The sequence below is a fragment of the Antechinus flavipes genome, chromosome 2 (genome assembly GCF_016432865.1).
Source record: "Antechinus flavipes isolate AdamAnt ecotype Samford, QLD, Australia chromosome 2, AdamAnt_v2, whole genome shotgun sequence".
NCBI classification, from domain to species: Eukaryota; Metazoa; Chordata; class Mammalia; order Dasyuromorphia; family Dasyuridae; genus Antechinus; species Antechinus flavipes.
The window spans coordinates 277,913,215-277,939,611 of record NC_067399.1 but is presented as its reverse complement, the minus strand read 5'-3'; the positions used below and the strand labels follow the sequence as shown (position 1 = coordinate 277,939,611).

Genomic DNA, 26,397 nt, shown 5'->3' with positions numbered 1-26,397 from the left:
GTGTTTTTCCCCTTTCTGTACCTTTTCTCTGACAATTATATTTTTTCTAAGTCAGTTAATTTTTGTTTTCCAGGTCAGGTCCCTCCTCTGCTACTTCAGTCCAATCCTTCAGGACCACTTGCAGTTGGCTTTTGAGAACTTGCCTTCATTTTCAAACTCCAAAGTACATGATAAACAGACTTGTGGTAGACCCCTTCAAGAGACTCAAAGGAGACAAGAGGGGATTTCCATTGATTTATTTCATATTCTGCTTCAATGTCCTGAGGCACCAAATTCCTGGCGTTACCTTCTGGCTGAAGCCATGAGACAACGGGCTCCCATCCTAAGCATCCTGGCCTCTTGTTTCAAGGTCAGTAGGATACACAGGCTCAGCAAAATGGAAGGAAGATGATGCTACTGTCGGGAACACAATATGTAACTTTGCTTTACCTCTGGTAAACCTTTTCTTCTCTCCTTGTGAGAGGATGATGGTGATTCAAGGAGACTGAGAGGCAGTTGCTATTGTCTGACCTCTCTCTCCTCTTCCCTCTGCTTCCAATTTATTTTTCCAGTCCACAAACAACACCTGTGTCACTAAAGGTTGCTTTGCAGCGCCTTCAAATGTTCACAGCTGTGGAGGCTCTTGGAGAATTGGCTTTCCCCTTACAGTGCTCTTAGGCCTGGTCCTTAACATGGTACTAAGAGCATTAAAAAAAAAAAAAATCCTTTCTCAGGTCATCCTCATCCTTGTTTTAGTAGGAAAAGTCTCATTTTGGTGACTTTGTTGTCTATCCCTCATATTAACTGGGTTACAATACTTTGAAGGCACAATAGCTGCTCCTGCTCAGCTTTTGATTCTGCTCCAGAGACATCTGCTCTCATCCTGGCATGTAGACTTACCAGCTCTATCCCTTTAAGACCTTCATCCTTATAAATTTCCCTGCCTCACCTGTGAGCTTGGCCCTTCATCAGTGGTGGACTTGCCAAATAGATCCTGAGAAGGAGAGAGTAATCCATTGGCTTCATCCTTTCTGTTTCTCTTTTCATATCTCTAATTTTCTGCCCATTCTGATACTTGTGCATGCGCTGGGCATAGTTGGGAGCTTATTTTATCTTTAAATACTTTAAATATTTTTCACATCAATTTAGCAAGTTTGAATCCATTCTGCACATCATTGTATCAAATGTCAGATTTTCCTTGAAGTTTCATCTGGGTCTATAGGCACTCTAATTCCCACCTGGCTTTACTTTAATAGTGTTCTTTTCCAATTCCAGGATGCTAATGTTGTTCCATGTCTGAGTGTTTGGATCATCACTTCTGTGGAGGACCGTGTTGCTGCTGAAGCAACAAGTCATATTCAGGGCTCTGTAGAAGACCATGAATGGGATCTGGAGGACCTTTCGCTTATCTGGAGAATGTTGGTAACAAGAAAAAAGAGTAGAACTCTTACCAGAAGTTTCCAACTTTTTCTGAAGGTACTGACTGTCAATTTGATGTATTCACGTTTCAGAGAAGCACTTGCATGATATTGCTACTAGACAGGCTTAGGAAACTCTATTTTCCCAGTATTCCCATCCCAGGCTCATGAGCTGATTTTCCCTCTTCAAAAAGTGAGAAGAAAATGCAGTTTCATGTAGCTAATCATATGTAGATATTTCAATAAAAACAGGGAATTATCCAGGGAATGTATAAGAACATTTCCTAGAGGTGATTATGTTGCATATGACTGCCTTCTGGAATATTTCAAATCCTACATTTTGGGCCATGGGTCACATATAAAACAGAAAATTGAGAGTTGAATGTGTGGGAGCTTTAGTTTCAAATTTTTCTTTTCCCAAAAGAAAATGAAACATGACGTTAAATATGCATCTGTTGTTTCTAACATTGTTACTGGGGGGCGGGGTGGGTAAGAAGGTGGGAGAGGTGGAGGTTAGATATTCTTTTATCCCTTCACTTTCAAAGGATTCTGCTTTGCTGTTGATGATGGAGATGTATGAGCTGTGTATGCTCTGGAAGAACTACAAGGGCGCCAAAGCCAAACTGCTAGAGCTCCAAAAGAATCTTGAAACGGTAAGCTAGACCACAACCTCCTGGACCTTGTGGGGATAACCTGTTGCTGGTGATGGGGGAAGTGACAGCAGGGAAGTCAGGTGCTGTGTGATCTAGGGCCAGGCTCTTCTAGAGGCAGAGAGGCAGAACCAGAACATCAGCTGGTGAGGATCCAGGGAAATATATCGTGAGCAAAGTTGCAGTGGCACAGAACACAGATGGGGGCTTTAGGGGTTTTTTATATCATCTTGGAGATTACAGTTTTGATTAATTATCATATCAGACAAATATGACCTTTTTCATCAATGTCCCTGATGAAATTCTCTGGTTGACTCTAAGCCATTGGGCATTGATGTTGCCCATTTAACTTGTTCAGATGCTTGGTTCACAGCACAGAGCCTCCTGACCATGGGTACAAGTAAGGTTACTAAGGAGGAAGAAAAATCTCCTCCTCTGACTTTATCAGAAGCAGTGTGATAAAAGTATAAATAAGATATATAGGGATATGACTATGATGCAGGGAATCCCAGGTGAGGAAATTGTCTTTACAGGACAAGTTGGCACTTTCTTTGCATTATAGTGTCTTAGAGAGTTGCCTAGAGTACTGGAAGGGACTTGTTATTTGAGTTATACAAACAGGATGTATCAGAGACATGACTTGAACCTGGATCTCTGTGTCATTGACTCTAATACATTGACCCTAAGCAAGTCACTTCCTCTCTCAGGGCCCCCGGGGAATTCCCTGAGCTGCAGAGAAAGTGCTAACCTCGTATGGTAGATATTCCTCACCAGCAGCTCCCTAAATCAGTGCACTTCTAGGTGTAGTCTCTGCCCCTACTGGATTAATAGATTGAGGGAATGATATAGGTTGTTTACTTGGATTTCAGCAAGGCATTTGAAAAAGTCCCTGATGTAATTCTTGTGGACAATATAAAATGATGGGCTACTTGAGAATACAGTTACAAAACATGAGTTCAGTTACAAAACCATTTTGTTTGGCCATCTATTCAACCCATACGTGAAAGGAATCTCTACTATAACTATAGTATAAGTTATACTATAATAACTACTATCCAGCAGATATCCGTCCAACCTTTGCTTGAAGACCTCTCATAAGGGGGTACCTTCCAGCTCTTAAGGCTGCACATTCCACTTTTGGACAGCTTTAATTGTTAGGAAGCTTTTCCTGGTGTCAAGTCTAAATTTGCTTCTTTGCAACTCTCACCATTGTCTCTGGGTCCAAGCAAACCGAATCTTAATTTTTCATTGACATCATAGTCTTTCAAATACCTTAGAACAGGGACTGTTTTTTCCTCTTTTTGTATCATTAATGCTTAGGACAGTGCCTGGCCCATACTAGACACTTAATAAATGTTTATTGATTGGGGGGTGGCTGAATTTGTAACTGGTTGAATCACTAGATCCATAGAGTAATGATTTAAGCTCAACCATGGAAGGAACTCTGCAGTGGAGTGCTTCAAAAATCTGTGTTTTGACTGGGATTCATTAACATTTTTATCAAGCAGAAATCATTATCTTTCCCCCGCATATTCTCTTTTCTTCTGCATTTCCCTATTTCTTGTCAAGAGCACTGCCACTTCTCCAGTCCTCTAGGTTTACAATCTCAGATTCTTCCTGTCTGCAGTCTCCTTCATTCCCATAGCTGGTTAGTTGCCACGTTTTGCTGATTCCACTTTGACAACATCCCTATATCACCATTCATTTCATTACTATCTTCAATTCAGATTCTTATTACTTCTTACCTGTATTATTGCTGTAATTTCTTAACTTCCCTGCCTCAAGTTGTTTCCTTCTCCAATCAGTTCTCCATACAGCTATTCAAATAATAATCCTAAACAGAATCAAAGCCATGTTTTCCCTTGCTCAAAAATCTCTCTCTCTTTTGCTTCTCAGATAAAGTTTGGCATTTATAGAACTTCCCAGCTAGTTCCAGCTTAACTTTTTAAAGGCTTATTTAATTTTACTACCTTTCCAGAATTCAGTTGATCTACCCAGACTGGCCTGTTTGCTATTCCTCATGCATGACATCTATTTCTTTTCTTGCCTTTCCACAGGCTGATCCCATTGCCTATCTTGTACTTCCTTCATATCTCCACCTAATCTTCTCACTCCATGAAATTCCCTTTAGAATGTAAGACTGTTTTGCTATTGCCTTGCTATCTCCAGCATTATTCCTGACACATAATCAATGCATAATATATGCTTGTTGACTGAAAACACTGATAAAGGCATAGATGGGCAACTTAACACATTTGCACATTACATAAAACTGCATGCCAAAGTCAGCATCTAAAGAGACATTGTTGGTGGGCTAGGGTTTGGACCAAATTTCATAAGGTAAAATTTAATTGGGATAAATGTGGTCTCATGCTTGGGTTCAAGAAATCGATTTCCCAGTAATAAGATGAGAGATATGTAGCTACATAGGAAGTTCTCTTGAAAAGACTGGGGGTGTACAAGCTGATTATGAACCCAGTGGCATAATGGGTAATCAGAAAAGGCCAGGAATGTAATAATAGTTCTATCTTGGTCAAAATACATTGGTTTGTGTTCAGTCATGGGTGTCAATTGGTAGGATAGACACTGGTGAGCAAAAGAATAGCTAGAAGAGGATGGACAGCTTTAGGAAAGGTCTCGAGAGCATATCAAAGGAGGATCATATGAAGAACACAGGGTGAGCAGAGAAGGTGCAGGAAGAACAAAATCACTGTCTTCAAATATTGGAAGGGCTATCATGTAAAAATTCTGTTCTGCTTAAGCCAGCAGGGCAGAATGAGCAGCTGCAAAGAACAGACAGGAAACATTTATTAAGTGCCTAGTATGTACCAGGCACTTACATTCACAGAGGTCCAGTTAGATTTGATGTCAGGAATAACTTATATTTAGAACTCTCCAAAAAGTGTAATAGAATCCCTGGTTGTGAATGTTGTGAATGGGCTGTCATTGGAAATCTTCCAGTGAAGTCTGGGTGACCACTTGTCAGACCTTTTATAAGGGAAATTTTTGTTCCAATGTGGTTTGGACTCCATGACCTCCCAAGTCCCTTTCAAATTCAAGATTCTGTTTAATATAGGACTTGTATAATGTAGTCCTGGAATTAGCTGGGGGGGAAAAGATGCTAAGCACATTTGTCTTAGATTTGTAATCAACACTGGTAGTATTTATTTAGCATTGCTGAATTTTTTGTACATGCTTTTATCAGTTTATGTATACTCTTCTTCACAGAAGTCCAGTAGTCATTAGCCATCTCTCATGTGTGTGGGGGGAGAGGGGGGAGATGGGAGAGAGGGAGGAGAAAAGAGGAGAGAGAGAAAAACAGAGGTAGAGAGGAGAGACATAAAGAGGGAGAGAGACAGAGAGGGAGGGGAAGAGAGGAGAGAGAGAGAAACAGAGAAAGGAGAGAGAGGAGAGAGAGAGACAGAGAGAGAAGGACAGAGAGATGGGGGTGGGAAGAGGAGAGAGAGAGAAATGGATAGAGAGACAGACAGACAGACAGACAAAGACAGAGAGGGAAAGAGAGACATACAAAGACAGAGAAAGGGAGGGGGAGAGAAGAGAGAGAAAAACAGAGAAGGAGGGGGAGAGAGAAGAGAAAGAAACAGGGAGAGAGGAGAGACAGAGGGAGAGAGACAGAGGGAGGGGAGAGAGAAGAGAGAAACAGAGAGAGGAAGAGAGAGAGACAGAGAGAGAAGGACAGAGACTTGGGGGGGGAGGAAGAAGAGAGAGAGAGAGAAATGGATAGTCAGAGAGAGAGGAGAGAGAGACAAAGACAGAGGGACAGAGAGACATACAAAGACAGAGAAAGGGAGGGGGAGAGAGGAGAGAGAAAAACAGAGAAGGAGGGGGAGAGAGAAGAGAGAGAAACGGAGAGAGGAGAGGCAGAGAGGGAGGGGAGAGAGGAGAGAGAGAGAAACAGAGAGACAGAGGAGAGAGAGAGAGAAAGAGTGACAGAGAGACATACATAGACAGAAAGGGAGGGGGAGAGAGAAGAGAGAGAGAAACAGAGGGAGAGAAGAGACAGAGAGGGAGGGGGAGAGAGGAGAGAGAGAGAAACAGAGACAGAGGAAGAGAGAGAGACAGAGAAATGGGGGGGGTGGAGAGGAGAGAGAGAAACGGATAGTCAGAGAGAGAGACAAAGACAGAGGGACAGAGAGACGTACAGAGACAGAGAAAGGGAGGGAGAGAGAGGAGAGAGAAAAACAGAGAGGGAGGAGGAGAGAGGAGAGACAGACACACAGAGACAGACAGACAGAGGGACAGAGAAAGAGACAGAGACAGAAACAGAGAGAGGGACACCGAGACAAGAGACAGAGAGGCAGAGAGAGAGAGAGAGTTCTTTACATTTGAACTTTTCAAAAAAAGGCAGAGAGAGCATCAAGGAGAGCATCTAGATTGTCACTGTTCTTTCCCCTACCAGTTTTGTACCCTTCTATTCTTCTCTCCTCTGCCTTTATCTATGGAATAATACAAGTATCTAAACAAAGATTGCTACATGTTACTCCATTCAAAGTATTTGCTTAGCAATAGAACATTGAACCATGGGAAGATAACCCCTACCAGATACAAAGTTTAGGTAAGATACAGTCATGGGATGAAATTTGGGTATTCCTCAGTTCCCTTAATCCCAACCTAGTGTTTTTTTAATTAGCTGTTTGAGTAAAATCACTCTCTGTAACCCTCTTCTTTTTTTGTTTAGATTGAAAAAGCAGATAATACCGTCACTCTTGCTATACCTGTGCCATGGCTAAAATGTCAAGTCAACTTGCTTTGGAAGCTTATGTTGCAGCAGTGCAAGACCCAATATGAGCTACGTAAACTATTACAGTTGTTTTCCGAAATAGGTCATTTTACTGAAGGTAATGGTATTTCTGATAGCTGAGTTTCTTTTTTGCTTTTTTATCTTCGTATCACTAATTCCTAACAGTGTTTTGCCCATAGTAGGTGCTTAATAAATGTTATTGAGTTAAATTAAATTGGATTATAGGAGAATTGGATGGCTTTTAAGCCCTTTAAAAATCAATTCTTGGGGCAGCTAGGTGGCTCAGTGGATAGAGCACCAGCCCTGAAGTCAGGAGGACCTGAGTTCAAATGTGGCTTCAGACACTTCCTAGCTGTGTGACCCTAGGCAAGTCACTTAATCCCAATTGCCTCAGCAAAAAAAAAAAAAAAAAAAATTTAAATCAGGTTTTTGATTCCTTCTCAAGAAATAAGATATCCGAAAATGTATACATAAAGTAATTGGTGTTTTGTTTTTTTTTTTACTATCCTTAATTTTAATCGTTTTCTTTCTATTGTGGCACTGCATTTTTTTCAACTTTCATGTATGGTCTTTTTGTGTATGTTATGTATCTATCTGTAGATAGTACATGTGTGTGAAAACTTCAAACAGAAAATGGAGAGGGAAAAAGAATACTTGTGTAACAGTACCAAGCTAAATACAGTAGGGCAGCTATTCTATAAGAAAAAAAAAAAAAGGAGAAGTGCTCAAAACAAACAAGGGAAAAAATACAGATGTCAATATCCAAATGCTCAAAGAATGATATGCTACAGATGATGAGCAAGGTGAACTAGAGATCCTAAAGCAGGGTGGCAAATTTGACTTCCAATGTAGAATTGGAACTTGCAAGATTGCTGTTGTGACTAGAATATGACTCTGAAAGGGTAGGCTTTATTTTAAAGTAACAATAAATAAAAGCAGGGAAGGGGTAGAGCAGAATAGTATTATTATGTATTAAGTAGATTAATTCATGTGTGGAAACCTAGGGAATTTCCTGGGGAAAATCTGATGGATGACATTTAGCTAAGAATAGTGGAGGGAGAAATAGAAGCAAGATTATGATTGGAATATATCACAAATCACCTGAATAGAAAGAGAAAATGGATGAAGATTTTTAAGAACTGGATCACAAGACTGGAATGCCAACATGATAGTAATGACGGTCTATGGCTGTCTAGATTTCTGCTCAAGCTTACTTTGTCTGCCAGAAGCAGAGGAATTAATAATTTCTTGACTTGTCTTTATTGATTCCTTCAAAATGTGAAAGAAGCAATGAAGAAAACTGCAATTCTGATTATGAAGGTTGACCACATATGTGGATCTTATTGCTGAAATACAAACTTTGGAAACCTTGAAAGAAGTGATCCCATCCATCTTTGAATTTTTGATAAAGGAAAAGAAAGGCAGAGTCTGATATGCACTGTAGCTTTTGGGAGAAAGCTACACTAAACTATTCTATCATCTAGCTTACATCTTTGCATAACATGAGAGATTTTTTCAAATGCTTGGGCAAAATTCAGGTAAAATATATTTGTAGTGTTCTCTTGATCTCCAGCTTAGTAACCCTGTCAGAAAAGTAAATGAGCTTAATCTGGCATGAATTGCTCTAGCTTTTAGAGATCCCCATTTCCCCTTTCTAAATGTTCATAAATTAGGCCTTTAATTAGTAATACAGCCTAGAATTTTGCCAGGAATCAAATGCAAGTCCATTAGACTTTGATTTGTAGATTTCATTTCTTTAGCTTGAATTCAACAAGGAAAAGTTGCTCAAAAATTCAGAAAAAGGTAGAATCGCACATCCAAACATTGAACTGCAGTATGTCAGCCTAAGATGAGAGGAGGCATTCCTTAAAATGAAATTGGGAAGACAAAAGGAGAATTTTCATGAGGAGAACAGAAAAAATATTAGAAGAGCCTCATGGGAAGCTTACTCACCAGGTTAGTTTTTTTTAAGACTTGTAATAGAAGAAACATACAAGGGTACATAACTAAGAATGAAGGCAGAAGCATGGTATTCTCCTGTAAGAATGCTCTGTGAACCATGGTACAGAGTGGGCTAAAATGGGCAAGTAATTCTAGAGACAAGAAAGGTTTAGCTTTGTAGAAAAAAAGAGGAGCCAAGAAGAGACCGGATCTGTACTCAATGAGATACAGAGTTGGTAATATGGTGGAAAATTTGGAGAAGCACTGAATTCTTGTTTTTCATCCATTTTCTCTACTGAGTCTCTTTGGATCAGAAAGAAAAGAGAACGAAAGTGGCTAACTGGAAGGTGAAAACTCTAGTTATGTCTCCCTTCCCTTGCTGATGAAAAGAGGGAAAGTAATAAGCTAGAGAGCAACTATAAAACAGCTATCACCATAGCTGAGACAGCACAGCCAAGGAGGATCAGTGGAGGGTCTGGAGATACTTATTTTGGAAAGGAGAAAATTTAAGAGGGAGATCCCAGCCAACTTCAAGTATTGGGAGGCCTTTTGTGAGCTAGATGTATTCTTCTCAGGTAGTTGTGTCAAGAGCAGCTCAATATTGGAGAGGCAGACCTGGGCTTAGCACATTGAGGAAAGAGTACCCAAACTTAGAGTTGTCCAGGGAGAGGATGACATCCCTCAGGGAGGAACTGCTCTTCCCTAGTGTTCTTTAAGCAAAGGCTGGTTGAATACTGGGCAGTAATGTTATAGAGTGATTTTCATTCACGTAGGCATTAGACCAGGTGACTTCCATCCTAGTGCTTCAGTGATTCTATGTGACAACAGCACAGAAAGTCAGTGTCCCCTTTTCACATGCATTCTGCTAGTATACTGTCTGTTCACCTGCGTGGAGCCCAACTGTATACTCCCTCCTATAGCCTTCACTAGAAGGAGTTTGAAGGGATTTCAACTGTAGTCCTCTGAAATGGGACCCTTACAGAGATGTGTAGATTTCATGTTTTTACTTTTCTACCTTGTAATGTTGTGAGGAAAGCAGTCTGCAAACCTTAAAGTGCCATATAATAACAATACTAGCATTAATAGTAATAATAACATATAGCAATTATTATGTGCAATGTTCTGTGCTCTTTATAATTACTACCTTGTTTGATCCTCACAGCAGCCATATTATCATCCCTATTTTATAGATGACATTACTGAGCAGACAGAATTAAATGACTTGCCTAGGATTGTATAGCTAGTAAGGGTCTGAAGCTGGATGTGAACTTATGTCTTCCTGACTTCAGGAAGTGCTCCATGCCCTGTATCACTGAAATAAATATGTGCTTTCATTTCTAATACATTTCCTGTCTCCCTAAGTAAGAAATGCAGGCTTTTGAGGAAAATGATAGAAAATGTTTAGTTGTGACATTATGACCTTTTTCAGTTTGTTCATGAAACTTCCTAAATTGTGAGAGCTGAAACTACCTCAAGTTTATTTACAAATTTTTGTCAAAAAAGTATTGGTCAAGATTTTCTATAGGAAAAATAAGATTCCCCTAGGATTAATGATGGAAACTTAGCCAGATGGTCATTGTAGTTCAGTCGTTTCAAACTTTTCATGACCTCATTTTCTTGGCAGAGTTACTAGAAAGGGTTGTCATTTTTTCCTCCAGCTCATTTTACTGTTGGGGAAACTGAGGCAAAGAAGATTAAGTGATTTATCTAGGTTCATGTGGTTAGTAAGAGATGGATCAGATTAAACTCATGAAGAAGAGTCCTTCTGATTCTAATCTTAGTGTTCTCTCCACTTCTCCATCTACCTGTCCCTTAGTTGGGTTACTCAGGACCAATAGCTACCCTGGGTTGAAGTAAGGTGACCTTCTGATTACAGCAGGCTAGTAGTTGGAGAATTGGATGTCAGTTACAGTCTTAGCCATCCTGTTTTAACTAAGATGTTCCCTATTTGATTACTTGTTTTGCCTTCAGCTAATCTTGTAATGGATTTGTTTTCTCAGCCAATGGTGGCCGCTTGGATATATCAAGTCAGAGTGGAAGCAGTGGTGGAAAACTGGAAAGCCCCAAGCCTGTTTAGCTCTGCTGCTCCTTGTTATAAACTAGAATGTAGACTTGATGCATCTGTTAATCTGTATTAAGACTTACTGTTGGGGCAGCTAGATGGCACAGTAGATAGAGCCTGAAGTCAGGAGGACATGAGATCAAATCTGATCTCAGACATATAACATTTCCTAGCTGTGTGACCCTGGGCAAGTCACTTAACCCCAACTGCCTCAGCCAAAAAAAAAAGACTTCCTAGGAGTTAAAACAATTTTCAGATGAAGAAATTGAAACTATTTGTAGTCACATGAAAAGGTGCTCTAAATCACTATTAATCAGAGAAATGCAAATTAAGACAACTCTGAGATACATTACACACCTCTCAGATTGAAGATGACAAGAAAAGATAATGACAAATGTTGGAGGGGATGTAAGAAAAATGGGACACATATATTGTTGGTAGAACTGTGCACGGATCCAACCATTCTGGAGAGCAATTTGGAACTGTGCTCAAAAAGTTATCAAACTGTGCATACCCTTTGACCCACCAGTGTTTCTACTGGGCTTCTACTTCAAAAAGATCCTGAAGGAGGGAAGGGGACCCACATGTGCAAAAATGTTTGTGATAGCCCTGTTTGTAGTGGCAAGAAACTAGAAACAGAATGGATGCCCATCAATTGGAGAATGGCTGAATAAGTTATGGTATATGCATGTTATGGAAAATTATTGTTCTATAAGAAACAATCAGCAGTTTGATTTCAGAGAGGCCTGGAGTGACTTGCATGAACTGATGCTAAGTGAAGTGAGTAGAACTAGGAGATCACTATACAGAGCAACATCAATATAATAAAATGTAAAATTCTGATGGACATGACTCTTTCCAACAATGAGATGATTGAGGCCAGTTCCAATGATCTTGTGATGAATAGAGCCATCTACACCCAAAGAGAGGACTATGGAAACTGAATGTGGATCACAACATAGCTTTCTTTCTCTGCTTGCATTTTGTTTTCTTTCCTTTTTGATCTGATTTTTCTTGTGTAGCAAGAGAATTGTATAAATATGTTTACACATATTGGATTTAACATATATTTTAACATGTTTAACATATACTGGATAGTTTGCCTTCTAGGGGAGGAAGTGAAGGGAAAGAGGGGGAAATCTAAAACACAAGGCTATGCAAGAATCAGTGTTAAAAAATTATCTGTGTATATATTTTGAAAATAAAAAACATTAAAAAAAATTTTTTTAAAGACTTACTGTTAGGCAGTTGAGTTCAGGCTATTTGGTATGATTATTTTGAACAGTTTTAATGTTTCAGAATTATGAGGTTCCAATTTTTTTTTAGTTTTTTCTATTAATTATATTATTGAGTGATTAACAGTATGAACAGGTCCTATCTCCAGATTTCACATTATTGTTTTTGATAAAATGTTTGCAATCCTTGACCCCAATTACCCTCAAATGCCATAGTGGTGTCCTTAACTCTCTTCTTTTTGTTTTACAGGTCCAGATGTAAAGAAGCTGTGTATGCTCAGTGAGATTTTGAAGGATACATCCATAGCTATTAATCATTCCATTATAACCAGTTACAGCACTGAGAACTTTCAGGAGGAATGTAGATCCATTGTGGAAAGACTGCAGACAGGAGGACAGTTTGCCCTGGCTAGGAAGGTCGCAGGATTAGCTGAATTACCTGTGGACAGTTTGATTATTGAAGAGGTAAAGTTAGGTTGGTTAGTTCTGGATAAAAACTTGTCTTTTTAAACCAGCATTGACTAGGGCAGTACTTTTTTAAAAGTAAAATTAATTCTGTAAAACAGAATCATTCTAAATTCCATCCAAAAAGTGAATTGAAAGCATGGCCAAAAACTTTCAAAAGAAACTTTATACGAATTAATCCATGGGATAAATCTTTTTTTTTCCTCAATAGCATTTTATTTTTCCAAATACACATAAAGATAGTTTTCATCATTCATTTTCATAATATTTTGTGTTCCAAATTTTTTCTCCTTTATCTTTCCCATGGGATGGATCTTAAGGGCATTGTTTATAGAAAGGTCCTGTGATTCTTGATAAAAATTCTTCAAGAATTGCTTTTCATGTTTATGAATGGACTTAGACTGTAATATAAAAACTCAGTTATAAGGAAAAACTTTTTAGATAAGGGAATTTGGAAACTAAAATGAATAATTAAAAAGTAATGTGAAATCTCTTCCTAATCATTCTTTTAAAGTAGGTTAAGTGTGCATTTTTCTGGGATGGCAGAATGAATGGATTAGATGACCTTTTCTAATAGGGATCTTCTAATTTCTATAATTTTGTTTTTTATTTTGAATGTTATACTGCTCATATTTTTCTTAAGAATCAGTGTAACTAAAAATCCTTTTTAAAAAAATCTTATGTAAAACCTAAAGTAGCATTTGTATTTATTTTACAGATAACTCAGGAGATGCAGACCTTAAAACGTATTGGTCAGTGGTACTTGAAACAAGCAAGAATTGAATTCTGGAAAAAATGTCATGAGAATTTTAAGAAGAACTCCATTTTAAAAAAAATAGCATCTGATTTTTTTTTAGCCCAGGCCACTGTGACATCTGAGTCTGCAACTGATAAGAAACAGTGCAACGTTATGGAAAGACATTTGCTGCTTACTCTGGCAGGCCATTGGCTTGCCCGGGAGGATCCTGTACCCTTAGGAAAGCTAGAAGAGCTGGAGAAGCAGATCTGGCTTTGTCGTATCACCAAACAAATTCACTCTAGTGACCAAGAGGTGGTTGAATCAAAGCTTTCTCGACAGATTTCAACCAGTGGTGACCTTTCCTTCGATAGCTTAGCCACTGAATTTTCCTTCTCCAAACTAGCTGCCCTGAATGCCTCAAAATACTTAGAGATTAATGGCTTTCCCTCTAAAGAAGCCTCTGAGAGTAGACTGGATAAGAATGAGGCAGAGTCACTAAACTTTCTAATAGGACATCTGTTAGATGATGGTTCTGTTCATGAAGCAAGCAGGATTTGCCACTATTTTCATTTCTATAACCAAGATGTTTTCTTGGTGTTGCACTGTAGAGCATTGGCCTCAGGAGAAGCTAATATAGATGATTTGCACCCAGAAATCCAAGCTATCCTTCGAGACGCTGAGCTGCTGCTAGAGAAGGAAGAGGAGCAAGTTGGAGTTCCAATTAAGAGGTTTCAGAGCAGTACGTAACTCGAACCTAGTGCCTCCTGAACTTAGTATCAAGCACTGGAGGGCCTCAGCCCCATATTTCAAACTTTACCCACTGCCAAGGGGAAAAAAAGAGAGAGTTTCTAATCTTCTTATTCTGGGAATCCCAAGCTAGAACCCTAAATGCATATCATGATTGTTTAGATCAAAATTATTTTTCATGGGAAAAATGTTTTTGAATTCTAAATTGACTTAAAAATGAACTTATGGAATCCTGACTTTGATATTTTGACTTTCCTCTAGATTTCTGGGATCAAAGTCTTTCTTTTATTTGATTAACCTTGTGTTTATCTCATATAAAAATGAGAACTGAGTCTGTTTCCAATGAATTTATAAGACTAAGTGGAAAACAACATAATAAAAAGTACAATAGCTCAGGCCAGAATTGTTGGAGAAAGGATTTGAAAGGCATATGGAAGGGAACTTGTGTGACTTTGACTAACGGGGTGTCTTTTGGAAGTATATGAAGGAAATTTGGGAGCGGGAGACAAAGTCCAGAACTCCAGGGTCACCAGGTGAAATGGCTTCTATGTTTTGCTGTTTGTTTCCCTCATGCTTATAAATTGCTTCTAGCCTCAAGTCTGGATAGTCAGTCTTTCGTTGTGGTCATACATGGTGATGAGATTGCACTCCATTTGGAGACTTTGATAAGCAGATGTCTTCATGGAAAAAATTACTGCCGGCAAGTCCTTTGTCTGTATGAACTTGCCAAGGTATGTGCACATAGTGCTTTTCTGGTGTGGGTAATGAGGTGCGGAATGAAGGGGAAAAGTGGAATTCAGGTTAGCTGCAAGGGAAGGGAAAGATAAGGAAAGTAAGCTAGAAAAAGAGGGAGAATTGACAAGGAGAGAAAGAATAGGGAATATAGAAGAGTGCTTGGTAAAGCATGAGTTGACTTAGGAAAAGAAGGCACATGCTAAGTTTCTAGTTTTTTAGGGAATTTAAACTCACCTATCTAAAAGAAATTATAAATAACTCCTTTCCTTGCCCCTTTCCGAATGAAAGATTTTTTTTTTGTCTATGTTCATTTGTTTTGAGTTTGGGTCCCTTAGTGAAATAGTGAGAGAGGAGAAACTTAATCCTTTTGACTCAATCTTCCAAAGATTCCTGCTTAGTCCCAGTAGTAGCCTGGGCTTATTAATGGAGAATTCTTTTGGGTCGCAATTCCCTGGCATATATGTCTCAGCCTCAAGTTTCACTGTACTCTCCTCACCCCACAGGAGCTGGGCTGCACTTACCGGGAAATCTCTGTCCAGGACAGTACTGCTGTGCTCCAAGCCATCCTGTCCTCCCAGCAGCCTGACCGCTGCAAGCGAGCCCAGGCTTTCATCACAACCCAAGGCCTGTCGGCAGAACAGGTGGCTGAGCTTGTGGCTGAAGAGGTGATGAGGGAGCTGCTGGCTGCCTCAGCAGAAAAAGGTGAGAGAGGGTCCTGCTGCCTCTGGGGAAGCACTGGTGAGGTGCTGACACTTAGAGGTGTGACCCAGGATGTTTTTCAAACTCATATCTTGTGATTATTCCCCCAAAGTTATTCTCTTGAATCTTCTTGAAGGATGACTCTGAATTCTTGAAGTCTGGACCAGTGAGACATCAGTTTTAGCAGGAACAAGAGGTGGTTTTTAAATATACATCCCCAAAATTGCCTGTCATGAAGACCAGCCAAGCCAAGTTTAGAAAAGCTTATCATCAGGCCAGTCACCAGATGATAAATTTAGGGTCACAGCCTCTTATGAAAAGGTCTAAAAGGTATGAAAGAGTTCTAATCTGCATTGGTGTAGGAAGGTCCCGTATTGAGGAAATCCGAGATGTTTTGGAGTAGTTAAACTTCCAGTTGAAAAATTCATGCTGTCTTTTGCAGAAAGCTGGCTACCTTAGATGAATTTTCATATTTGACATTGAAACTCAGTGCTGAGACTGAATACACTTGATAGCTTCTAGAACTTACTCTCGGTATTAATTGCCTTTTTCCTGTGCAGAAAAACCTCTCAGAGTTCATCTTTCCCTCATAGAGAAGTGCCATCCTATTAGCTGTGCTTAGCTGGGTCCTTGTGCATTTTTTCCCTCATATTTACAAACAATAACTGTTTTTTCCTGTATCTGAACAGGACAGAAGCAAGTGTCCAGTCCAGCAGAGGAAGGCCTGATGTTTCTCCAGCTGACAGCTCTCTGCCAGGATCGCACCCTGGTGGGCATGAAGCTGCTAGATAAGATTTCCTCAGTCCCCCCTGGGGAGCTGGCCTGTAGTAAGTCAGCACTGGGTAGTCCTGAGGGCTTGGGTATGTGTGTGGTCTTGTGTTTGTTTGCCTGGAGGCTCATCACCCACTCCCCCACCTCTTCTTGCCCCACTATTTCACCAGTAGGCCTCTCTAGTTTTTCATGACTTACTGTGCAGACTATGGAGGAACTGCAGACTGGGAAACTCTGAATACCTAGACCCATTTCTGCTGCCTGGCTCCTTTGTTTCTGCCCTACCATCTCCACTTGGGCCCAGGGGGCCTGAATAGAAAGATAATTGTGCTAACGAATAGCAAATAACATCTGGCTACGTCCTAGGTATGAGGACAGAGCCTACTGGGATTAACTACCTTCCTTCTTTGCACTTTGTTTCCAGAGATTGGGTTTAGCGCTTTAAAAGATAGTGTGGCACATTGACCATCAAAGAGGTAACCTGAGTTTTTAGTTTGGTCTCTCCTCTACCTGTGTGACCTTGCCTAAGATATTTTAACTTTTAGATCTCAGTTTTTCTCCAGTAAAATGAGAAGGTATATCAGAACTTCAAGATCCCTTCCAGCTCTAGTTCTTATGAATCTACAAAAAGAAATAGATTTTCCAAATTCCCATCTGGTGAATAGTTTCCTTCCTGTATCTAAGATCCTTCGTGGAATCATTTTGGCCAAGAGAGTCCTAAAGTAGTCTTTTAGAAAAATTAATTTTCCTTCTTAAATCACCCACTGGGGATTTTTAGACATTTAATAGTAGATCTGACAATCTGATTTATAGAGCCAGCAAAATCAGGGCATTCAATAAAGTAGCTAAAGAGATCACTAGGGTAAAATCCCTGTGTCCAGCACTCTTAGCCTTTTATTTTTATATTAGTCATGTTGTAAAAAGAAAACCACGTACAGCTAGGTGATGTAGTGGATAGAGCACCAGCCATGAAGTCAGGGTTCAAAACTTAACACTTCCTAGCTGTGTGACCCTGGGCAAGTCACTTAACCCCAGTTGCCTCAGCAAGGAAAAAAAAAAAGAAAGAAAACAAAAAAAAATGAAAGGGGAAAAAAAGTTTAGATCTTCAGTCGATCTGCATTCAGACTCCATCAGGTTTTTCTCTGAAGCTGGATAGCATTTTCCATCATAAGTTCCTCAAATTATTGTACTACTGAGAACAGCTAAACACCCTTACCCTTTTCACTGCTCTGTAGCCAAGGAAACACGAGCATCTCTATTCCCAGCCATCTCAGCAGCCTCTCTTCTCTTTTGTTCACAGCTACAGAATTATTGATTCTGGCCCATCAGTGTTTCACTCTGACCTGTCATATGGAAGGCATTATCAGAGTCCTGCAGGCAGCTCGACTGTTCACTGATAACCATTTAGCCCCTAATGACGAGTATGGACTGGTGGTAAGTAACCCCCTCACAGCTACCCTGGACATAGCTCAGGAGAACAGAAGTTCCATAAATTAAAGACTTTGTCCTGTATAATTTTATATCTCTAAGTATTCAGAACAGTATTTTTCCATGTAGTAGCTATTTAATAAATTGTTTTTGCACATATTTTTTAAACTTAAGTCAGGAGAGTCAGACATGACACAGGAAAAGAAAATGAGCCTCAAATTAAAACCAACTTGATTTAGGGAAGCTTTGGGGTCATTTTAATTCAACTGATGACATTCCAGGACCATTTTAATAGAACACAAGAAAGCAGGACATATGTAACGGGAGCTTTGCTTTCTTTAAATTATATTTCTGTACGAGTTTGGGGTAGGTATAGCTCTGATGGTGAAAAGAAACCCTCAGCACTCCAGCAGTTCATTTTAAAGGCTCCGAACTTGATTGCTACATTCCCTTTAAAGTACATTGTCTTGAGATCTAAAAACAGTGATCGTTTTGTCTCTCTGCTGATGTTTTTTTTTTTTAATTTAAATTTTATTTTATTTAATAATAACTTTGTATTGACAGAATTCATGCCAGGGTAATTTTTTACAACATTATCCCTTGCACTCACTTATGTTTCGTTTTTTCCCCTCCCTCTCTCCACTCCCCCCCCCCCCCCAAGAGGGCAAGCAGTCCTATATATGTTAAATATGTTGCAGTATATCCTAGATACAATACATATTTGCAGAACTGAACAGTTCTCCTGTTGCACAGGGAGAATTGGATTCAGAAGGTAAGAATAACTCGGGAAGAAAATCAAAAATGCAAATAGTTCACATTCATTTCCCAGTATTCCTTCTTTGGGTGTAGCTGTTTCTGTCCATCATTTATCCATTGAAACTCAGTTAGGTCTCTTTGTCATAGAAATCCACTTCCATCAGAATACATCCTCATACAATATCATTGTCGAAGTGTATAATGATCTCCTGGTTCTGCTCATCTCACTTATCTGCTGATGTTTGTAACTTTGATTTTGTTCTTTTTTTTTGTTACTATAGTTAACATTTCTACATCTGAGTCAAATAGATGAGAGGGAACTTATTTTTACCCCATTGTTTAATGATGTAAGATTCTGTTTCCCCCCAAGAAGCAAGGCTAGTTCTTAATTTTGATCATATTAAAGACCATTCTGTGCCTATGGTTTTTAATGTAAATGAGTACTATATTTTGACAATTTTTTTTCTTCATGTATTAACATAATCATGTGTAATGTTCTCTTCTATAAAATGTAATATTATCTGGGAGCAGTGTTTGCATCAGTATTCATTAGTGAAATTGCTTTGTAATTCTCTTTCTCCGCTGTTTCTTCTGGGGAATATTAGGACTGTCTGTATCTTCTTATAAAAGATAACTTTGGTAGAGTGCTATCTGATTTTAGAATAATTTTTGTAGCATAGGTATTAATTTTTGTATGTAAATGTCAGTTTCCTTTAAATTCTCGATATGTTTACATATAGTAATTTCTGGTGATTCTTTTTATTTGTTCTGAATTTACCTTGTTCATTTTTTTATTTTGGTAATTTGATTTTCCTCTTTCAATTAATTTGGCTAATAATGATGAATCTAATTTGTTATTTTCTTCAAAAAAGTAATTCTTGCTTTTGCCAATCAGTTTTTTGTAAAAAGAATTTTACTTTTTTTTTTTTGCTGAGGCACTTGGGGTTAGGTGACTTGCCCAGGGTCACACAGCTAGGAAGTATTAAGTGTCTGAGATCAAATTTGAACTCAGGTCTTTCTGACTTAAGGATGGTACTCTATCCATTACACCACCTAGTGCTGCCCCCTTTTTTTTATTTAAGGTTGCTGACTGATTTAATTTACAGTTTTTTCAGTTGAATGTTCAGTTCCTTCTTCTGATGGATAGTATCCTCTACCTTCTGTCCACTAAGAGTGGATGTTCCTACAGACTCTATCTGTCTTGATCCTGTTGACTTTCTTCATTCTCTCATGCTGATTTCACCTGTTTTCTGTGGGTTCAGCTATTAACCCCAAGCAGATGATTCCTGATTTATATATTTAGCCTGATTTCTCCTCTAAACTTTAGTCATTTTGATATTTAAACTTAATATGCTCCAAACAGGATAGATTATCTTCTTTCCTAAGCTTACTTTTTTCCAAATTTCCCTGTTTTTATAGTGGGCATATGCCACTTTCTGGTAACCCAAGTTTGTAACCTTGGTATCATCCCTCATTCTCCTTCCTCCCCTCATCCAGTCAGCTGCCACGTATTGCTGATTTTCTCTCCACAACATACATTGCACCTGTCCCTTTTACTTCATTCACACAGCTGGGTTATACCTTTGTCACTTCTTGTCTGGACATTTCTAATGACTTCCTAATTAGCCTCTGCAGTTTTTTTTTCTCTCCAATCCAGCCTTCTCATAGCTACCAGAAAATGTTTCCTAAGGCACGGTTCTGATCATGTCACTCTCTTTTTCAAGGATTTTACCATTTTTCTCCTTATTACTTTAAAATAAAATACCAAACTCCTCAACTTGACTTCTTAAGCCCTCCCCAGTATGGCTCCCATCTGTTTTTCCAGCCTTCTTTCATGTTTCTCTCCTTTCTTCATTTTGTTCCTGTCAAACTGAATCACTGTAGTGACAGTCTTTGTCACCTCCGTGCCATCTCACAATCTTCTCTTCATCTTCCAAGCTCAGCTCAAATCTCACTTCTTCTATGAAGCACTTCTCTGATTCACTCAGTTGCTGATTCAGCACCCATCCTCATAGAACCTTGTATTTCTTTATATACCGCAATGCACCATGCATGTTTATTTCCCCTGCCCCCAATAGGATGTAAGCTTTTTGAGGAAAAGATTATTTGGGGTTGTCTCTTTTCTTCCCAGCACTTTACCCAGACTAGATGTTTCACAAGTAGTGAACCGAATTGGTGAGTCTAGGAGTCTTTCAGATTGACAGGGCCTAGAGAATGAATACTTCTGATGAGGTTTGCCCACTTTTTCAGGTACGCCTCCTGACGGGCATTGGAAGATACAATGAGATGACCTACATATTTGACTTGCTGCACAGGAAACACTACTTTGAAGTACTGATGAGGAAAAAGTTGGACCCGGTGGGTTCAGGGTGACTATAAATTACATGTTTAATACATTCAGTTGATACTAGAATTTTGAGAATGGGAGTGGTTTCTGCCTTAAACAAGAATGGATCTTTTATTGGGTAAAAGGGGGCAGAGGATAATCTAGGGCCTGTGTGTGTCAGGGCTGAGAACAGCTGGCAAGCGTGGCTGAAAATATTTTGGGGGGTGGTACTTAAGATTTCTTTTGTAAAGGGAATCTCTGGATGAGGAAACTCTGCAATTACAAGTTGGCCCTCTGTCTGCATTTGATAGTTTTGGAGAGTTACTAGAGAGAGCCCTAAGAGGATAAATAACCACCAGTGCAATACCATACAGCCAGATATGTCAGAGGCTGTACCGTGGTTCTAAGGCTGGCTCTTAGTCCACTACTATGCTGAAAATAAACCTCAGCTCTTCACCTGTTTCTTCCGATGGGCTTCCTGACTTGGCTCAATGCTATGAGCAGTTAGTTCTCGTATCTCTCCAAGTAGTTGAAGGTACCGAGCTTTATTAAAGCTGTAAATCTGTTTCTTGGGAGTCCCCTGGTTCACTCATGACCCTGAAAGCACAATTAAAATAATGGGTTTGTCTGAGTGTCTCCTTAGGAAAGATTTCCTGCTGAAGGCATCCTGTTCCTTCTGAGATCCCTAGTCTGCCATCTCCTGGTGCTAGCTACTGGTGACACAAAGAAGAATGATGTGATGCTAGAGAGGAGCACCCCTCTTGTGTGCTAACACTAACCAAGCCCCCAGCCCGCAGGGCAGGGTTCTGTGATCAGGACGTGCCTCCTTCCCTAAGGCTGAGGATGCTTGCCAGGCGTGGAGAGCATCTGGGTCTTAAGATAAGGGCTGCTTTCATTTGCTGGGGATTCAGTGTCTCAGACAAAGTGCTGGAGCTCCCTTCCAAAAAAGAAATTTGTTCAGATGGTCTGGAGTTGTGAAAACAAGCATGTGGCCAAGAGCTGGATTTGTTTTGGGGTCAGCTCAGCTGCACAGCTATTTATGAGAAGGGTTCAGAAACCACCGTCAGGATTGACTTGGGCTAATAGACATTGGTGATCTGTATCACTTTTCTCTGACCTTCTGTTTGTAGGTTCCCTTTGACTGAAATTCTTTGACCTTTAGTAAGAGAAATATAATTCGATTTCTGTGAGCTTAAGCTTTATAAATAAGGGCAGGATTTTGAATCCAAGAAGAAACCACTGTCTTTTTTTGTTCCCTCCCCATCTTTCCTACCACCTCCAACATGATTTGGCTCAAGAACAAGCTGGCCTTGCCCTTGCTGGGGTCTCTTGAGAGCTGAGCACATAGGCTTCCATGTGGAGTATCTCCATAGTACTTTTTTTGTCACATTTCAGAGTTAGCACTGAGTTAGAGGAATGAGATGGGACAGTATTCTGTGGGAAAGGCTTGCTAATGCCAGAGTCCTCAAGTCTCACCACAATGGTTTTGAGATTCCCCTACAGCTATTTGATCGAGGAACTCTGAAGTGAACAAGCTCCATGTCATTCTCTGTGCTGTTTGGTCCCTGAGTTTACCCTTTCATTCCCCTGGCAGAGTGGGACATTAAAGACAGCCCTGCTAGATTACATCAAGCGCTGCCGCCCAGGAGACAGTGAGAAGCATAATATGATTGCTCTCTGCTTCAGCATGTGCCGGGAGATTGGGGAGAACCATGAGGCAGCTGCCCGCATCCAGCTGAAGCTCATCGAGTCCCAGCCCTGGGGTAAGTAGAAGCCAAGGACAGCATGCACCCAGTGGGGGGTCTGGATGCTATCCTGGAGGAATCCTGAAAAGCTTCAGAGCCTAGCTGTTGCATAGGCATAGGCTGTGTTACAGGACTCTAAACTGGACTGTATCTGTGGATACTGTGGGAGTGAGATTTGGAAATCCTGTTCTCGGGGGAGCTATCTCACCTGTCTTCATAGGATACTTTCCATCTACAGACACTCAGACTGACTCAGCCTCAAGACTATGGTATGATAATTATCCTGGTGCATCATCACCAAGGAAAGAAGAAAACTTAAGTTATTAGTTGGGAAGCTAAGTCATAATCACAGTAGAGTGTGGGATTCCCAGCCTTTCTACATTTCTGGCCAAAGGGCCTTTCTTGAAAGTAGGACACATTCTTCTTCAGTCAACCCAGTGAATGAAGGCTATTCTCAAGAAATATGTGAGATACCTTTCAAATTTTTCCAGCTACTGCCCAGAGGAGGTGGGTAGTTCAGCATTAGGTAAGATAGAAATGATCCCATGGAGGAATACTTTGTGGGTAAGATCAGATGATTCTGTTCTTTCAAATTCAGAAGTTTCAGAAAACACTGGGAGCCAAGGCAAATGGTAATTCACGAGTCCCCTTTTCTTTGTTCAGAGGAATGTGTCAAGGATGGGCCCCAGCTGAAACAGCTGCTGCTGAAAGCCCTGACTCTAATGTTGGATGCGGCGGAGAGTTATGCTAAGGTAACCACATGTGGCCCAACCCAGGCGAGTCTGAGAGCTGCCTGATGAAACTCAGGATGGTCAGGGACCAGAGCCAGGGAAAGGGTTGTTCATTGAAGGGCACACAAGATGTGATCTCTTTAGAACACCATCTTTTCAAGTCAAATACCCTCCATTTAAAAATTTACTCATTTCTTTCTCTCCCAACGCTGCATTTGACTCCAGGATTCCTGTGTTCGTCAGGCTCTGCACTGTCACCGCCTTACGAAGCTGATAACGTTACAGATTCATTTTCTAAATACTGGCCAGAACACGATGCTCATCAATCTTAACAGGCAGAGTCTCACAGACTGTATCATGGCCCTGCCTCGATTTTATCAGGTGAGGGGTAGAGGTTGGAGAAGCCCCTGGAAATTTCAGGACTTTCACTGCCATAATTCCTTAGTATCCATATTGACCATGGCCAAGAAACCTGTAATGAGTAGGACAGACAACTTGTTTTGCTCTGAGCAAAAGTTCAAATGAGGTTGCTAGATATTGGTTAGATAAGGATGTTCTTAAGGCTAGTCTGAGGTCTTAAACTTTTCTAGTGCCACAAGCAGTATTGGTGGCTTTGTCATTCCAACCAACCTTATGCACATTGGTTTCTCTACCTCTTGCTCAATCCTTCTTTCCCCCCTGTACCTTGGCTTGCCCTCCTGAGACACCTTTCTCTTATCTCCCCTGCCCCCCATCTTAGTCCTTGGGGATGTGGAGATTTGTTGGTGTCTGCCAAAATTGGCCTTCTGCGGTTACAAACCTGAAAGATTGGGGCATGTTCAGAACTGGTTCTGGTCTAGATTAGGAAAACTCCAGGTCTGACGCTGGGACCTTAGAATCTTAGAATATGGAGTTCTCTCCAGGTACACTGGGGATATTCCATCTGATTACCCAGCGTAGTTCTTGTACCCAGAATGTCATCATTCCACTAACGTGGAAAAATATGAGGGGGCGCATGTGAGAATATAGCTATAGGCTAGGGGCATTTGCAGAGGTTAAACTTGGGAGACTTTCATGCCTTGTACAGGATGAACTGTTCTCAAAATTCTAAAACTAAACCAGTTTTCTTGGATCTCTTCTGGACTTTTATCTCTAAATCTATGATCCTGCAATTTATAGTTTAAGCATTTCATTCTGAATTTATTCTGGGGGTAATTGTAACTCTTGTCCAGGAACCAAAAGGCATGGATTACAAGTCCTTGGCTTCTTTCCTGATCTCCATATATCACTGGTTGTCTATACTTCCTGCAGAAGAGAGGTGAATTCTTTGCTTCCTTGAGTAGGAAAGACAGAAAAAAAAGCCTATTGGATCAAGTAAAGCTGTGTTTTAACCTCTCTGGGGACCACAATCTACATCACCTTAAAGAACTAAGAAGGAATATTAGACCAGTTCAACTTTCTTGTTTTACAAAGAAAATGAAATAACATTGAGACGTTTTACCTTAAATAAAAGCATTGCTGCTAAATGGCCAAGCAGAAGAGGGAAATCTAGTTATAGCTTATAAAAGCTTTAAAAGTAATCCACTATTTAGTGTCAAAATTATATGGGATAAAACTCTAGAATTGATTCATCTTTAGTTCTGTACTTTCTGATCAATTTTTTTTTTTTTTTAGGCCTCTATTGTGGCTGAGGCCTATGACTTTATCCCAGATTGGGCTGAAATTCTTTATCAACAAGTGATTCTAAAAGGTGACTTCAATTACCTGGAAGAATTTAAGCAGCAAAGGTTATTAAAAACCAATGTATTTGAAGAGATTTCTAAGAAGTAAGTATTATAAAGCAGGCTGCCCCTTTGGCTTCAAAACAAATAACAAATTCTTTAAAAATATTCCTTTTGATGATCTTCCTTCGAGGCAAAGGACAGAAATTTGCTGGAAGAGCTATGATCTAGAGCCAAGGGTCCTCAAACTATGGCCCACGGGCCAGATGCCACAGCCGAGGATAATTATCCCCCTCACCCAGGGCTATGAAGTTTCTTTATTTAAAGGCCCACAAAACAAAGTTTTTGTTTTTACTATAGTCCGACCCTTCAAAAGTCTGAGGGACAGTGAACTGGCCTCCTATTTAAAAAGTTTGAGGACCTCTAGCTAGAGTATCATAAATATAAAGTATGAATTACATCTTGTAATTCCTTGCAAATGAGTAAAAAAGCATTTTGTACTTAAATTTTAATTAAAGCCCATTTTCTAATTGAGTCAAACATTTTAGGTATTGATGGCATTGTCACTTTTAAATGAAATCCAAGTGAACTTGGTAGTATAAAATACTAGTTTTCTCTTGATGATGAAAACACATACATAATGTTACTCTTTCTCTTTAGATTTAAACAGCGGCAGCCAACTGAGACAGTCACAAAAAACATGAAAAAGCTACTCTCATACTGTGAAGATGTCTACCTGCATTATAATTTGGCATATGATCACAAGTTTTATGATGTTGTAAATAAGCTTCTCAAGGAGCCACAGACTGGATGTTGTCTGAATGACATGTTGGCAAGTTAGACCAAGGCCAAGAATGTTTTCTGGCATGTTTTGCAGTGGGCCTGTAATGGAAATGGGTTCTTTACAGATACAGATGGCTTACCTGGAACTACCCTGGTATGTCAACACAGAACATAGTTTCTGTCATTCATATATCACTAACAAGACAGACACTTCTAATAATTAAGTTTTTATTTAAAGGTAAATTGTTCAAGTTGGGTAGGTATGCATCTTTGTCAGAATCTAGGAAAAACTATTTCCAAGAACCAGAGAATGTCTTATAGAATGGATCTAATGCTAAGACCCACAGACCATGTTAAAAAGAAGGTACAATACTGACTAAGAATCTGTGTCTGCTGTTCAAAAGGTTTTCATACCTGTGAATAAATTTCATACAGCTGAAAACCATTTGTACCTTGTATTGGAAATTATGGTTTCCCCACAAAGACTAGAATGTCTTCCCATTTATTGCATCCCCTCATCCCATGTCTTAAGAGAAGCGTGGGCATTGGTTTTCTTATCTGTTTTACTATAGGTAAGTCCTTGGCAAGCCTCAGCTAGTTTTAAGGAGGAGTTCATAACCAAAAGTATTTAATAACTATTTATTTCAAGTTTTCTTTGTAGATACTTTCTGAGAAAACCATGTTAAGTTCCACCAGGCGGCCAAAGGGTTCCATGACAAAAGACA

The 26,397-nt window shown here is 39.8% G+C and overlaps 1 protein-coding gene across 1 annotated transcript in view; it reads left to right on the top strand.

The window, feature by feature from the left end:
* SPG11 (SPG11 vesicle trafficking associated, spatacsin) overlaps positions 1-26,114 on the top strand; it is a 77,271-nt gene extending 51,157 nt beyond the window's left edge. The window contains exons 25-40 of the mRNA XM_051977228.1: positions 74-349; positions 1,255-1,455; positions 1,943-2,050; positions 6,747-6,906; positions 12,298-12,512; positions 13,231-13,990; positions 14,590-14,729; positions 15,237-15,435; positions 16,122-16,259; positions 17,504-17,637; positions 20,638-20,745; positions 22,308-22,476; positions 23,122-23,210; positions 23,415-23,570; positions 24,843-24,994; positions 25,550-26,114. Coding sequence (XP_051833188.1) covers positions 74-349; positions 1,255-1,455; positions 1,943-2,050; positions 6,747-6,906; positions 12,298-12,512; positions 13,231-13,990; positions 14,590-14,729; positions 15,237-15,435; positions 16,122-16,259; positions 17,504-17,637; positions 20,638-20,745; positions 22,308-22,476; positions 23,122-23,210; positions 23,415-23,570; positions 24,843-24,994; positions 25,550-25,730 — 3,186 coding nt within the window. The 3' untranslated portion in view covers positions 25,731-26,114. The remainder of the gene's footprint in view (positions 1-73; positions 350-1,254; positions 1,456-1,942; positions 2,051-6,746; positions 6,907-12,297; positions 12,513-13,230; positions 13,991-14,589; positions 14,730-15,236; positions 15,436-16,121; positions 16,260-17,503; positions 17,638-20,637; positions 20,746-22,307; positions 22,477-23,121; positions 23,211-23,414; positions 23,571-24,842; positions 24,995-25,549) is intronic.
* Positions 26,115-26,397: the final 283 nt, after the last annotated feature.